We start from the raw sequence: 15,938 nt of genomic DNA, 5'->3' as shown, positions 1-15,938 counted from the left end.
AGCAAACTCGTTGCTCTCAGTTTCCACTTGGAGCCTAATGAATTGTGCTCCATAGGCTCCTGAAGCAGGCTCACTCACCCCATCTCGGTATGAAACCTTCTTGTGTTGTTTCTAGGATGAAAGTGCCTCTGTCTCCTCTTTCTCTAGGCTGCCAGATGCTTTATTCTCCAGAGGGGGGGTGTTCACTGCAGGGCGCCACACCACAGCCTGCTGCAGCACCGAGCTGCCCGGCTCACCGGAGTCCGCCGGACACCTCTGCGGAGCTCGGAGAGTCAAAGCCCGGCGGAGGTAGAGCTGCTGACCTCGATGACTGAAGTGACCGCAGTCCCGTCTCTGTGCATTTTGCGGCAGTGGGGAAAAAAAAACAGCTGCTACTTCTTTCTACTCTTTCTTTCTTTATTCTCTCTCTCTCTAACCCTGTCCTGGTGGTCGGAGCTCAGCTTTCCTCTTCAGTTTTCAGCTCTTCATCCAGCCGGCGGTTCGCATTCAACAGTCTGACACAGCCGGCAGCAGAGTACCACCTGCTGGCTCTACAGGCTCCGAGCACCGGCTGCAGCTGTATTCAGGGAAACTGTGTCAACCTGCCTGCAGCCAATGAGCCTGCAGGAGTACATACTGCCAACTGGATCTTATAGGTCTGCTTGTAGCTGCCAGTATAAAGGCTTAATGACATATCGTCCCGAAGGACAAGTCATGACCTAAAAAAACCGCCATAAATTAGTTATCTTGCAGCCTTTTCAGGGATTATAGCTGCAATCAAACAAGTTATGAATGATGACACAACCGTTATAAAGTGAGTTGCTCTGGCATGCCCTCCCATGGATTGAAATAAAGCTTCACATACAAATAAATAGGCAGTCTGTCATTATATCTGCATGAGTAAAGAAGTGTTTTCACCCACAAAATAAATAAAACAGTGAAGTCACTTCGGGGAGCAAAACGAAGCAAACTTTAATTTTCCAAGATTATTAACAGGAGAATATTTGTGAGCATAATTTTTTGTTTAAATAACTGTCAACATCAATGAGTGGTCTGGAAATCAAAATGGAGCAGCCATGTGGCCAACACAAAACTTCTTCATCTTTATTTTCAGAATTTTCAGTTCTAAACTGCAATACGCCAAATAAAGATGATCACAGCAACACATATAGAGAAAAACATCCAACTCAAAAAGTTACTCTCTAGTCATAAGACATGCAAAAACTATGTGTGAGGGTAAAAGTTTAATTTAAAAACATTTTTAATAAATAGACTTGAAATATGTCAATGATCAGGTGCATATAGCATTAAAACGGTGTCCTCATCCACGCAGGATGTTACATAAAATGACACAAATAAGCAGGTGTTGAAGTTCAGCAACCCTGGTTAATATCTACAGATACTATAATTCACACACAAAGGAAATATAAATATCAATGTGACGTCCTGGTAAAGATGCTAGATGATAAATAACTACTGCACAGTTATTACAGTTAAAGTTGGCTGTAAAATGATAGGTATTGTCTAGTAATTCATTACTCTGGGAATATGAACATGGAAATCATTTATAAATGACATGTTTACATCAACTTTGTGGCTTCTTTCTGACTTTGGTAGTCTGACCACTGTTAGCAGGGCTGCTCTTTGAAACTGATGGATAAAATAACCATTTTAGGGTCAGAGTGAAGGTGGCTACATTCCCAAAAACTACTGTTTAGATGATGTCTACATATTTCAGAGTTATGCATTTTAATGACATAAAAACAAACGTTAGGATCACAGGAAATGGGAATTTGGGTTACTGATCTGAAACTGATGAAAACAAGCAGCATGGAAACTTCACGTGTTCTTCCAAAGCATGTTAAATGAGAACTTACCACACATGCACACAGTACATAAACACAACGTTTACCAAAGTTATTAAACTAACTAACCGTTCAGTCTTTGACATGACACACTACTACTCGACAGTTTTACTCTTTTCTAAAATTCAAGAGTGTATGACAACAAAGAACTAAAACTAAAGGAAGAAAAGGGCATCTTCTGGACTCAAGTCTGCAGTCCATCATCGTGTCTAAATATAATTTGATATCTTTGTGCCAAATATAGGACACATACATCACATAACCTCTGAACTGGTATTCAGTGGACGTTCCAAAATGCATCTTTCACCAAAGTCCAACACAGTGAAATCTACAACGAAGTTTGATTCTAAGATGGGGGGAAAACTGTGCTAAAGCACTTCAGTCTTTAAAGTTTTCATTATCCTCTGTAGTGGGTGCTTTTATCAGGTGCTTCAAATCATCATATAGAAATCACGTCACTTTTTGCATGCTTATTGACTTGGGACTTTTTGGGGAGTACTGCCCTCTTGATTTGGCTTATTTGATGCATTGAGCTCTTTATGCTCATGATGATCCGTCTCTGCTAGGTCTACAGGCTTCAGGGTCAGCAGTGAATCAGGTATGAGAAAAGACAGCTTCATTCTGTTATAAGTGGGTTATGATGCTTATCATTCACTCTTTTGTACTACTACAAAGATACATTTAGAAGAGCAAAAACAAAATTGTCTCACTAGCTGCAGATCTTTGGAGCACAGCCTCCTCAGGTCTGGAGACAAAACTGTTTTTTTGCTTATTTTTTTAACGTATATATTTTCAAGAACTAATTCCACCACTTGTTCTTTGCAGACCACCTTGAGAAAGACAGCCCACTACACTAGCTTACATCACTGAAAACCTCAATGAAAACAGCCTTTAAAAAAAAAGAAAAAAGAAAGAAAACTTTCCAACTCAAAGCTGAGAAAAAAGTGAATGATCTGTGGCTATGTGATCCTCAAATTTCATTTGATCTCTTTGAGGCACAACACCACAGCACTTTTGAGTTCACTCGAATAGCCAGTGTGTTCACACTCTCCTCTCCCAGATGCTTAGATGTGACCAAATGCAGAGCCTCAATTCAAGCTTTGAGTTTTAAAAAGTTGCCATATCAACTGCTTCAAGAGTTGTGTCCCCTGTTTATTTTCTCTCTCTCGCTCTCCAAGTCACAGAAGACATCCTGTTGAGTTAGCTTGGAGGACATTTGTGTGAGACACCTTTTCTCCATCTTTCTCAGCTTTTGGAGCAAGATTTCCAACCATACTGCCTGGAGATCCCCGAGGGTTCAGGGGCAAACGAGGGACCAGATGACACAGTCGCTCCCCCTTCCCCTCTTCAGAATCGTTTGAACTTTCCACCCTCCTTGACCTGTCGAAGGTCTCGCCTCTCCAACTGCGCTTCTCCGTCGACGACAGTTTTCTCCTTCGCCATGTCTTCGCGTGTGAGCAGCAGTGCCTTCGCTCCTCCACCAGCCTCCCACTCTTTCTCTCTTGCTCTCTTCCTGTCCAGCTCTACTCCCATTTTTGCTCTCACTCTTGTGATAGGTTGGTTTCTCACGGTCTCTCTCCTGTTACTTTCACACAGTGGTGCTTCGGTTGTAGCAGTGGAAAACGGGTATCCATGTTTGTTCTTTTTTGTTATTACCCAGATTAAAATACCAATGAACTAAGCTTAACACAGGCCTAGCTCCTTTCCAGCAACCTGGAAGACAAAGAAACAAATATATGCTGTTGTTTGAGGAAATATTGATGAGTCATTTCAAAACATTAGAGACACTTTTCATCAGTTGTTAGATTTGCTTTTGTCCACTGGGGAAATGCTTACAGTCTAGTACTGGGACAGTCCAGTCACACCACCGTGTTGGTAGGCCCGCTCCCCCTGGTAGGTGGAGTCCTGGGACAAAGCCACATCAATCTGGGACTTAAACTCGTCTCCTAGGTAACTGTCCTATAATGGGATAAACAAAAATTGGTAGAAAATTAGTGAGCGGTTTGAGACAAAATGAAGTTTTTACTTGAAAAGGAAAACTGGATAAGCAATTGGAATACATGTGCAAGCAACTCTAGTGTTGGGTAGTAACGGCTATAAATAAACAGACCACAAACTGCTTGCACAATGAGACAGCACGATGAACAAACCTGTGAGAGTTCAGGCTGGGAGAGCCCGGGCTGGCTCATCTGTGACGGCTGGCTCATGTTGATGTAGCCCTGCGTCAGAGGCCCCTGGGAGAAAGGCTGGGAGCCCAGGTCCTGGCTGGCCTGACTGCCGCTCATATGGCCTCCATGCTGCCCTCCGTTCCCTCCGCTGTGGTTCCCCATGTTGCCGCGGTTTCTTTGACGGCCACCTCTGTTGCCGCCACCTCCTCCACTGCCTGCCTTGCCTTTCATACCACCACCACGACCTGGAGAAAAATCAAGTCAGATAACACAATTTAGAAAAGTGAAAACTGAAAAGTGAAAACTGAAGATCATGTAGACCTTTAAGAAATGTGCACTTAGTCAGGCTCTTACAGCTTCCTGTCTCACCTGTTGTGGGTCCGTTGACTTGTCCCATGTAGCCAGGTGGAGGTATGGGGGGCATCACTAGGTTGAAGGGGATAGGGAGGTTCATGGAAGTCATGGGATTAGGGCCTGTGCCAATCATACCAATCTGGTCATGAGTCTGGAAATACATGTTGGACGTGCGCCCTGCAGAGGAAATAAGGACCTGTTAATTTTAGTCTCTGTGAGGAAGTACAGTAGTATTGTCACAGGTGAACGTAGAAGGCACATCAAACCTGTCTGCAATAAACTTGCAAAGCCAGTGTATTCAATATCTTCACAGAGTTTATAAGTAAAAAATTGTGAAGCCTTAAGTGAGGTTTGTGTGTTGTATAAAGAATTCCTCACCGTTGCTGCTGCGATCATAAACAGATCCAGGAATGAGGGCCTCCCTGGCATCATACATGGCTGTGCTCATAAATCGACCCCCCTGTAAAACCACAAAACAGGCAACACTATTTTCAAAAGGCATGGCTCATTATTCTTCCTGTTTCTACTCCTCATCATCATAGGTGCGTGAATACATTTGGAATTGCATCCCAAATCTATCACATGTCCCATTGGCAAAAAATATTCACGACACAGTTAAGAAATGCTGATTTCAGCAATCTGAATGCTGTGTGTAAAATACAAACTGTCACACACACACTAAACTCACAGGGTTTATGGTGTTGACCAGCTTGCGAGGCTTGCTGAACTGCATGAGGCTCTCTCTCAGGTTGTTAAGGGGGCCCTCGACCAAGACCTTCTGCTCCTTGTAGTAGTTCAACAGGTGGTTCCACAGGGGCTGCTTAGACAGAGCTTTGGGGTTTCCCACAATGATCACACCATACCTACATGACAGAAGATAATCATTTATCATAAGTCGTCATAGTGATGTTACCAAGCAAATGTTAAAGGCAAAAATCCCTAAGAGGAATATGCCAGCTGTTGTTTTACTTCATGTAGTTGTACCTGGCCCTGGTGAGCGCTACGTTGAGGCGACGTGGATCATTGAGGAAGCCGATGCCCTGGTGCTCATTGGCCCTCACACAGGACAGGATGATGAAGTCTTTCTCTCTGCCTTGGAAAGCATCCACACTGGCGATCTCCACCTCCTGCACAAACAGTCAAGAATAATTTGTGGAAAAGATGACTTAGAGCACTTAGCATAATATATTTATTGATTGTGAGAAATATTTTGGTTGTACTTTCATCATAAATTAAAAAAAGAAAGAGAAAAATGACCACACAGACGACAAAGTTTTGGGGCAATTTAACTTTTTAATCTGTACTGAAAATCCCAATGGATTTCAGGTAATAAACTGATGACATGATTAAAAAAAATGAATTTAAGTGCCCAATTTACACAACATTTAAAATGAAAATAATATTCGTCACTATACCTGGTACAGTTTGGTATGGAGGGAGCCGCTGAACTGCATGTACTGGACCAGGTAAGACCTCTGTCCCTCATAAGGGGTGATGATGCCGATCTGATCAGGTTTTGCTCCAGCCTTCAGCAACCTGGTGGTTATTTTCTCCACATTGGCTGCCTCAGTTCTGCATAAATAAGAAGGATGACATGAAACAAAAAACAATTATATCAAAATGTTTCAGAACCTAATTATGCTTGGCTGACAGTACACACATTGGTTAGATATTACTGCAAAGTGCCACATTCAGTCATATTGCCTCATATGAAATTAAAGAACATAAATATTATGTCAATATAATTATAAAACAAGCTGAAACCTGTTGAGATATGATGTTCCAGAGCTGGCAATTTCCTCTTGGCCTTGGGTGACATAGAAGAACATCGGCTTGTCAGGCTGCGGCCACTGGAAGTCAAAGCCTTTCTTCACACGGTCTCCTGTAAAGGGAGTAATCAAACATATGACTCAGGACTGTTGATCAACAGCAAAGTAACCAAATAAAGCATAATAAGCCTGGATCAACTACAGGCTTTATGTGCATTTATCCATGTATTTATGTGAAGCAATGTGCAATTGTTACAGATACATTTTTAAAAAGAGGTTGAAAGACAGATAAAACAAACCTACAACAACCAACATTGCTTTTAATACCACTAAAGTGATAAGCCTAACCCAAAAAGAGACATGAAACTGTAAAGTGTAAACTGAAAGAGATCTGCGCTCAGGACATATGAGGGGAACTTTGTCCCGTGTGTTCTTCCCAACTTCAGTGTCCAGCGGACAGGACCACTGGACACTGAACGCCTTTTTAAAATGCCAACTGAATGGGGAAAGTAGTCAAAGAAAAGTAAGGGAGCAGCGTCACGTTTCTAAGCTGCACCCTGAAGGAATTTAGGGGGCAGTTTCAAAAGCTTTCACTCAGCCTGAGAGGGGAAAGCCATAATTGAACATCACAAAATTAGATTTCAAACTAAGTTTCTTTTAGTCTCACCGGCAGTGACTCCGTTCTGCAGGGAGCCCTCATAGAAGATGTTGGAGGGGAAGGCGCTGAGTGCCGGGTGCATACGGTACTGGACCTGCAGACGAATTGGCCGTATCCCTAAGACTACCAGGCGCTCAAACAGAGACTGGGAGAGACCTGCTTTAGCTGCCTTCTTACACATCACAACAGGGCCCAGCTGGCAGTGATCACCCACCAGGATCAGCTACAAAAAAAAGTATGACAGCATTTTTCATCATCATATCATAATCTCCATAATACACTGAAAATAACCAGTAGAAGTAATAAGGTTGTTAATGTTACTGTACTCATTTGTTAATATTTCTACAGTATATCAATTTACTTGAAAAGCCCCTGCACCCTTACCTGCTTGGCACCCAGGACGACAGGCACCATGCACTCAGGTTCGGTGGCCTGGGTGCTCTCATCAATCAGGATTGATCTAAACTGCATCTTAGCCAGACGAGGATCCCCCGCCCCAACACAAGTGCAGCAGATCACATCAGCATTCTGGGAAAAAAGAGGCAAAAATAAAACAGATTAAAACCATTTTCATGTGACATACTACATACATAATAAATCATTAGACGTTTAATGTCCTTTAATTCTTAGCTGATGTGCTACTTTGTTACTAGAATGGTCAGAAACAGAAAAAAAAAAACATTTGGCAGCATTTAAGTTGAGTGAGACCAGTCGTCGTACCATAAGCAGCTCCCTCTCAGCAGTGCGTCTCAGAGCCCTGTAGCGTTTCTCGTCTGAGGAGGACAACTCTCCTGTCTCATCCTTCAGTTGTTGAAGCTTCTGAAGTTCTGGCATACTGTGGGCAGGAATAATTTCAATACAGTCAGAGATCAGTGTTGAGCAAAGATTGATCAGTAACAGATTATTGTATTACTAAAGCTCTGGATTAATTTTAGGCCACCAAAGACTATCTGTACTTCTTGGATTTCCTTTTGTTGCTACACAATATTAACTCCAGCTAATGCTACTCGGTAACATCTCGAGTTATAAATGAGTACTGGGACAAGAAAAGCACCTTGTAGTTATTTAAAAAGAGAAACACATCTGATTTAAGAAGTTGACATAATTTCACCACACACCTGCAAAAGTAAGTCGTCTTTCTAAAATAAATACTATTGGATATGTGTTACCTGTCCATGTTACGGGTCTGGTTGTGCAGAGCCAAGAAGGACACAGGTGAGTCGATGGCCTCCCTGCTCTTGGCACACAACCTCACTACTTTAAGTCCAGTCTGGTGGATCTTCTCTGTCAACTGGTCAACGGCAATGTTACTGGGAGCACACACAAGCACCGGCCTGGAAGGGACACAATTTACAGCACTGTGTTAATGAAAATAACATGTAGCCAAGAAACAACAGCATCAGTTGATCAAGACACTTTTAAATATATTAGTTGTAATAAATACCTTTCAATGGAAAACTTCTGAATACATACTCACATTCAAAGCAAATATCAATAATTATATATCATAACTTAGCTGTACAAATAATGCACCAGTCCATACACACAAATTGATAAAAAGTAAAAGATATTTGATGTGTCTTACCCGTTGCCCTGTCTAGCCAGGTGGTACACGATGGTGGCAGAAGTTACAGTCTTCCCTGTGCCAGGAGGACCCTGGATCAGGCTGAGGGGACGCTGCAGCACCGTCTTTACAGCATACACCTGCATTTACAATTACAAACTAGTGTTGACAAGATACCAAAATTAATACCCACGATACTATACCAGCCAAAGTATCACGGTTCCGGGTAGTATCATGATACCACAGCCTTTTTTATTATTATTATTATTATTTTTATGAACGTGCAATATATTTACACAAGTTAGAATTACTTAATATTGGTTGGTGCATGATAAACATACATTTAATGCATTACATTGAAACTCTACTGGTTAAGTAAAAAATAATTGCAGTGTACATAAAAAAAATACTTGTGGACCAGAATAATCGGCACAGTCCAACTATAGACAACATAAACTTGAATTAATTACTTATCGCTTTAAATGTGACAAAGTCAGCTAAAATCATGTTTAAACAGACGTTTACAGTATTAGCGTCTCTACATCTCTCCTCTGCCATCCAGTGTGACTTGTCAACTCATAGCCTGTGAGCAGGAGAGACGCTCTGTGCTGCGAAGCACTTCTGCTGCTGCACAGAGTGCTGATCGCTTATTTATCAAAGTTTATGAATATTGAACATGTCGCGAGTCCAAATTTCCCCTCTCCCCAGCCATTGCTCTCTGTTGCTGGCAAGCTGCATGCATTAACACGTTCACTTTGACAAAAGTGCTTTCGAGTTTGGCCGTGGGAGTATTTGTTTTTATTCGAATAACTAGTTCCGTTACTGAAGCTCTGCTATCATGATGCTCAGGTCTGCTGCTTCTGCCATGACTGTCTGTGTGTTGTGAGTGACTGCAGCTGCAGAGATGAGATGTGGCGCAAGCACCACTGTGCAGGAGTGCTGGACAATGCAGCTGTGCTCACAAGCTAGATTTGTTTTTACAGAAACTATGGGTCCAACTGGCACCGTGTTCAACGTTTGTACCGTTGTGTAGAAATTATGGTATAGTAGGCATTGTGACGTTTTGGCACCATGGTATACCGTGCGGTGCAACACATTACATTATTAAAAACAACTCTCATGTGAATCCTGGCAGGACAACACCAAGAAGTCTAAAAAAAAATGTATTTCACATCTCTTGGACTTATCCCAAGATGTGTGATTATGTGTGATTGAAGTGAACTTAATCTTTCCACTGTGTGTCATCTCTGTCATGTTGTTGTAATGAAGGGTATAACTTCTTTGATAATATTATAAACAGCATTTGAGTAGTCTTTTCTCTAACTTACCTGGGAGTGGTTGAGGTCAGGTAGTCCTTGGGCAGTGAAGCGTTTAGGCAGCTGGCACTTGATGACCACATCCTCCACCTCATGTCCCAGCAGTTTATGGTAGATGTAACCAGACACTGACGTCTCATCCACAGCAAATGTCTTTAGGGCGCTTTGCATCCTGGATGAAGAAGACAGGAATATTGAGATAAGGTTTTACATTGAATCTGATCAAACTCCATCTGTCAGTGGGATAAAGTAACACACTGCAGAATGAAAAGCTTCAAATACCAGACTTAATCAATGCAATTTAGTCAAACACCAAAACTTCAAAGTTTGCTGAACTTGTGTAGACTGTTACATAAGCAACATATTGTTCACCTTTTAGTTTAAGTGTTATATATTTTGATATGCAAGTATACTTTAGATCCTGCATTAACTAAATGACTAACTGCCCCTACAATATTACATTTATATTCAGTACAAAGCCAAAGATTAATTAATTCATGAACAGATATCAAAGCAATAGACAAGAGTGTGTGGCTGTTTTGAATACCTGTCAAAGGAAGTGGACTTCCACACAAAGTCGACCTGAAAGTTGTGTGGGATCTCCACTGGAGCCCCAGCACTGCTCCTCAGCTCTATGGCAATCTCATCACCATAGTCTGGTGCAGTGAGTGAAGGAAAAGGCAACACATCTGACCATATACTGTAGATATCCTAATTCTGCTATGACGATATGTGTAGACACTAGTCTGTTTCATTTAATCATGCCTTTAAGTCAGCCTTTAAAAGGTGCTATCAGGAATATATTAATGCCAGTTACTTGTCTGTTACCTGAATTGCTGCTGACATTTCAAGCTTTAGAAACAGAGAAAGATTCAGCGCTGACATTATATTTATTGGACAACTTATGTAGCACCTATGTAGCTAACATTAGCTGCATAATATAATGTACTAGCAATCTGTCTGTTTATACAGGAATGACGTACACAGATTAATGTTTGAATATAAGTCATGCAAGTGCATATTTTTAGTGCTAGCTCAGTGTAGTATCACTACATCTCAGCCACTTTGTACTTGATGGTGGAGTTATTGATGCTTTTCAGGGTAACATTTATAACTGAGGGTAGACACACTAAAAATAGTTCTGATACAGTACTTAGCCACAGGTCTTATTACTGGAGTACTGTTACCAGTTAACTAAAAGGTGGTAAGCTGTAGAAGCCAAATCTAAATATAGAATTTGCTTTCAAACACAACCAGGGACTGTGGAGGAAGGCACATCTTTGATGTTATTATATGTACATGTTATTGTAGTTTCCCTTGGCTGCCACTAGATGTTATTAAAGATCAATATTTTACTGACAGCACATGAGCGGAGCATCAGATTTAGAGGAAAACATGCAAGTGACAAACTTTTTTTATACCCACATACATTATGGGTATTATTTGATTTCATGTTAAATGATATCTGCATTTTAACTGTTATAAGGATACTATCAGGAACTTTGATGACATGTCCAATGCCTTTCCATGGAGGAGCCAGGTCTCCTTTGTACCTCAGGCAAATTTCATCTCCCTGCATTAGTCGCATATCTGTAGGACAGCAGATAAGAAAAAACAAAAGAAGATAACATTGTGTAAATATGCAACAGGTGTGCATGGTGTAAAAACACCAAAGGCACAATTTCAGAATAATTAATATAAAAAAAAAAAAGTGAAGAATATGAAACTGGAATATTTGTTATTGACATTAAAACAAATATGGGATGAGAATAACATGAAAAATACAATCCTTAGACATTATGAAGACGCTAAGCTTGTAGCAGAACTCCAAATACATACCTGAATCTGTTTTGGGCAGGGTGAAATAAGCAATCCTCTTTTTGTTCAGACCCAAGTCCCATCTGACTGTAATGTTGTCTTGAGTCTGTTAAAAAGAAACAATAAAAATATGTTTAACACTAAAAAGGTCAGCAGAAATTTCCTGTTGTCAAAATTACTATGGACAAAAAAAAAAAACAACTTTAATTTTGACAACAAATACAACATGCATGACGATAACAGTTTTCCTTTACATGCAGTGTGATAAAATTCGAATGGAGTTCAAACGATTTATTGATTAATCCACATGAAAAAAAAGATCACTAATTATATAATTAATAATCATTTAACTTATTCGTCAAGTAAAAATAATAGACATGAGATATTTTTAAATGACCGACCTGGGATTCTTTGAGTTTCTTGTCATAGTCAGCCTCCAGCTTCACAAGAGGACCAAATATGTTCTGGTATTGGTAGGCATCCTCATAACGTAGCAGGACATGTTGGGGCTCCTCATCCACACCAGGCTTCTCTAAATCCTCCAAGGTAGCGGTGGGATTTTCCTGCCGAGCAAAAAAACCCCCCACACAGACACACAGTGAGTGACAGATTAAGATATAGATATAAAAGCAAAATAAAGTCTTATTAGAGTTTAGTGTTTTCTGTCAAAATGCTCCAATCTCACAAATTTATAGAGATTAAGACAGTGAGAATCCAAAAAACAAAGTAAAACAACTGCAGGCCTACATGACTTAGTATACAACAGGAAACTATTAAAAATAGAAAAACTCTGGTAGTGAAACTGATACCTAACATAAAGTCATAGCCCTGAAAACTCCAGCAGTAAAGTTATTTGCGTCACATCCAACTGTAAGAATATGTCAGGTTAGATAAGCCTTCTCTGAAATTCAAGATATGTGGATCAAAATATTTGCATACAGTCACAGGTGTGTGCTACGACAAAGTTGATGAAAGTACCTTCCAGAGTTCCTCTAGCTTGTTGATCTGCTGGGCGGTGATCTGGCGGGCCCTGAGCTGCTCCTGCTCTGACGGGATTTTGACCAGCCAGGACAGGAAGCAGCGGTCCTGAATGAGAGGCTGCCACTGCGAGCTGTCCCAGTTGATGTCTTTCAGGCTGCTCTGGCTGGCACATGGCTGCCTGTGTTACAACCAAAGCAAAAATGTCAAATGGTGCTTCCAAAAAATTCTGTATTCATTTTGATTACCCTCATCAACACAGAGGTCAGTAACATGAAAGCACCCTCACCTGCACAGTAACACCACTACTGAGTCAGCCTTTGCGGGGATGAAGCCCAGCAGGAAGACATTGCGGCAGCCGCAGTTGTAGCACTCCAGCACAGTTTCCCCCAGAGGGCCGTCTTTATGCAGGGTCACCTCCTTGGACTTTGCTCTCACCAGATGGTTCACAATGTGGCTAAAAGTTAAGAGAAAGACAATTAATGCAAGTGAATGAAAAAGACCACAGACCTGTGTTCAGTGAGGGTCTACCAAGCTATTGATTCCTCCTTTTATTTACTATCACTGACTCAATTAAAACCTTAATGCAAGAAGATTTCAGGAAAAAAATCTTTATAAGATGCACTTATAAGTTATAATGAAGACTGATGATCCCAGAAACTATAAGATGTAGTCATCAGCTACACTGATATAGTGTAATGCATTATTTATAGCTTTGGGTAGTTTATGAAACATGTGTTTAGTAGAACAGGTTTACCAAGATACGTTCAGCAAAAGTTAAAGTGGTGTTAATGGGTTCACATCATTGTCAACTATGTTACTGTCTGTTTATTGCCTTAAGCTATCCTGCTGCAGTCACGCATAACTAAAGATTGATTCCTGCCAACTGTGACTAAAAGTTCAGTTACTGTATTGATTTCATCATACAAAACAGAAAACCTTATGAATATAGATGACATTTATGATTTGGGAAAAGAATATCTCGGTAATGTTTTACCTATGAAAGAAACACATGTCTACTTTAAACTATGATTTTAAAGACTTAGCTTTGGACTTGATTTTATGTTAGTCTATGAGGCTTTTGAAAGTCAGTAAACATAAATATATATTAAATTGTATTTTAACTACATATCCAAACAATAACTACACATTTATAACCAAGGCTTCCAAACACAACAGAAATGCGTTATTACTGTCACTGTTCCTCCTGCTAAAATGATTGGTATCTGTAAAACATTTCTCCCCCTGTTAATTTAGCTAAGTGCACCACCAGGTAGGGTGGATAAAAAACTGATAATTAACTGCATCTTACCTGCCGGATGTGTTTCCACGGCCGTTGCAAAACCACTTCTTGCTAGTGTTGCAGTACACCACACAGGCTGGGTCATGAATCCCACAGTAACTAAAATAAAGAGGAGTCAAAATTGAACCATTTGAAAATGTCTTACTTCAGAGAACAGAGCAAGAAAAATAAGTCAATAACATTGTCATGAGCTTGATTCAAAATGAACTTATTTCAGATTATGCTGCACTATCTTTGGTGGCACAAACCTGTGCAACAATTAAATGTATAGTTTCTTCATAGCTGTCTACAGCTGCAGCTCATGCACACAACAGTGAATTTTAAATTTGAGAGATAGAATACGCATATTAATGTAAACAACTCAAAAAACTGTCAGTGTTTTCTCAAGAATTTTACATTTTTTGAGAAACTCTTCCTTTTGTTCCCAGAGGAAAATTGTACCCAGATTGTGTTTATATTTGTCATAGCCTGTCACACAGTAGTGAACTTGCTGCATGCCTAAAATGCTTGAATTCCAATGTCTGGATTGTAAATTGCTGATATGTATCACAAAGTTTCTCACTGATTATTTGTTCTACAAATATGAAAACAGTGGGAGGAAGAGGGTGGAACATTCTAAATAAAATTCAGGCTCTCCTTCTGTGTCCAACAAACTTTGTTTTCACAGCCAATTATCTCAAACTGAGTACTTCTCTATCTTACAAACAGAACAGTTGACATGCCAGACATCCTCAACTGGATTTTTTAATGGATGCTGCCAATCTAAATAGGCAGTACACAGCACTGTTTGGCATGACACAACAAGGATACTAATTACTAGTGTTAACATCACAAGTAATACAAGGTGTTGGTAGTTTGGATTATGTGCCATCTGCAAAATAGGGAGGTGTGTGTGTATTACACATCAATGACAACATTTGAGAATATGTCAAAAGTGGAACAACCCTTGATACTGGTTTGAACATGAAATTGTATCCCACTGAAGTGAAGTAAGATGACCCAAAAATAAAATACAGTCTGTGTGCAGATATGTGGGATGGTATCTGAAGCATAAATATTTCTTGAATTAAAATAAATCTAAATAAGTGATTGTTTTCCACTCTGTTGACAGCCATAGTTCCAGTCACATCAGTCTTATCCTTTACCTGCAGGCATGCACAGGAAGATCCTTGGTATAGTAGGTGTCTTCCTCATCCTCCTCAAAGTTCAACTCCGCCAACAACTGACTGGCTTTAATTACAGGGTCGTCTCCATTCTGCAGCACCCCGTCAGGACCATTAACCTGAGGAGACAGATGTGCACAATCATGAATATAAAGCTGAAAGTTAATGTCAACCCCATAAAAACTAAACGAGCAGTGTCTAAGGATTATAAATAACGCCTTACACAGTCATATTTTCACTTGCAGTCTGAAAGTCTGGCTGTCATATCAGTAAAAGGTCTGCTGACAGCACCATCAAAGCTTGTGTACATGTAAGTAATGGCTAGCTTGATTGTAATTACTGACCTTTGTGATTGTTGCTGTCAGTAATACATACTCTACATATTTAGTATATTTCAGTCCTAGTACGTATAAATATGGGCATTACCGACTGCTCCAGCACACTGACAAATTCGCGATACCCTTTTTTACATGGCATCAAGGTCTTAAATCTTGACATGGAAGCTATTCTCGGCATGCTAACTCAGCTAGCTCGCTAACTAGCATGCTCGCCAATTAGCGGGATAAAAGCATGGTAACGGATGGAAGGCGTCATCATGCTAACCAGCTACCGTCGGCTAATTTACATTTTGTCAACACAGTGACATTAGAAAGATATTTTGACACAGGAACCTGGCTGTCCAGCTGACTCTGGGTTTGGCCCTGGGTCTGAGTCTGGCTCGGCAGGGTGAAGTCGGTGAAGTCGTACTCGGAGCCCTGGGTGTCCGCTCCCAGCAGCTCGGCTTCCTCGGTGTCCAGGAACGTTAGAGTCTGGGAGCTCGGCCCGTACGCCTCGACACTCATCGTTTTCTGCCTTTTCGTTAACGGTGTTTTAAGAAATATCCCGGGAAATGTTTATATTCAAGAAAAGCACGAATAACGGGGGTAGGGTATAAATGAGAAAACGAGAAACACAGGAGGTGAGGGAGAGCTACAGGGAGCCTCGACTGCGGCCGCGTCCCGTT

General features: G+C 40.7%; 1 protein-coding gene across 1 annotated transcript; it reads right to left on the bottom strand.

Moving 5' to 3' along the window:
- Window positions 1-933: 933 nt before the first annotated feature.
- On the bottom strand, window positions 934-15,938 carry LOC128368952 (regulator of nonsense transcripts 1). The gene is made up of 24 exons (XM_053329882.1): window positions 15,607-15,938; window positions 14,918-15,054; window positions 13,782-13,871; window positions 12,759-12,926; window positions 12,470-12,650; window positions 11,893-12,054; window positions 11,513-11,597; window positions 11,165-11,263; window positions 10,221-10,329; window positions 9,686-9,845; window positions 8,379-8,497; window positions 7,963-8,127; window positions 7,514-7,628; window positions 7,178-7,321; window positions 6,803-7,016; window positions 6,131-6,248; window positions 5,782-5,938; window positions 5,351-5,493; window positions 5,055-5,229; window positions 4,745-4,826; window positions 4,382-4,543; window positions 3,995-4,257; window positions 3,681-3,803; window positions 934-3,557 (listed from the first exon to the last, which is right to left on the bottom strand). The coding sequence occupies exons 1-23, from the start codon at window positions 15,775-15,777 to the stop codon at window positions 3,684-3,686; spliced, it is 3,339 nt and encodes a 1,112-aa protein (XP_053185857.1). The 5' UTR covers window positions 15,778-15,938; the 3' UTR covers window positions 934-3,557; window positions 3,681-3,683.

Source organism: Scomber japonicus, chromosome 12, assembly GCF_027409825.1.
Source record: "Scomber japonicus isolate fScoJap1 chromosome 12, fScoJap1.pri, whole genome shotgun sequence".
Taxonomy (NCBI): Eukaryota; Metazoa; Chordata; class Actinopteri; order Scombriformes; family Scombridae; genus Scomber; species Scomber japonicus.
Note: the sequence above shows the minus strand (reverse complement) of the source record. Positions and strands in the feature narration are given on the sequence as shown.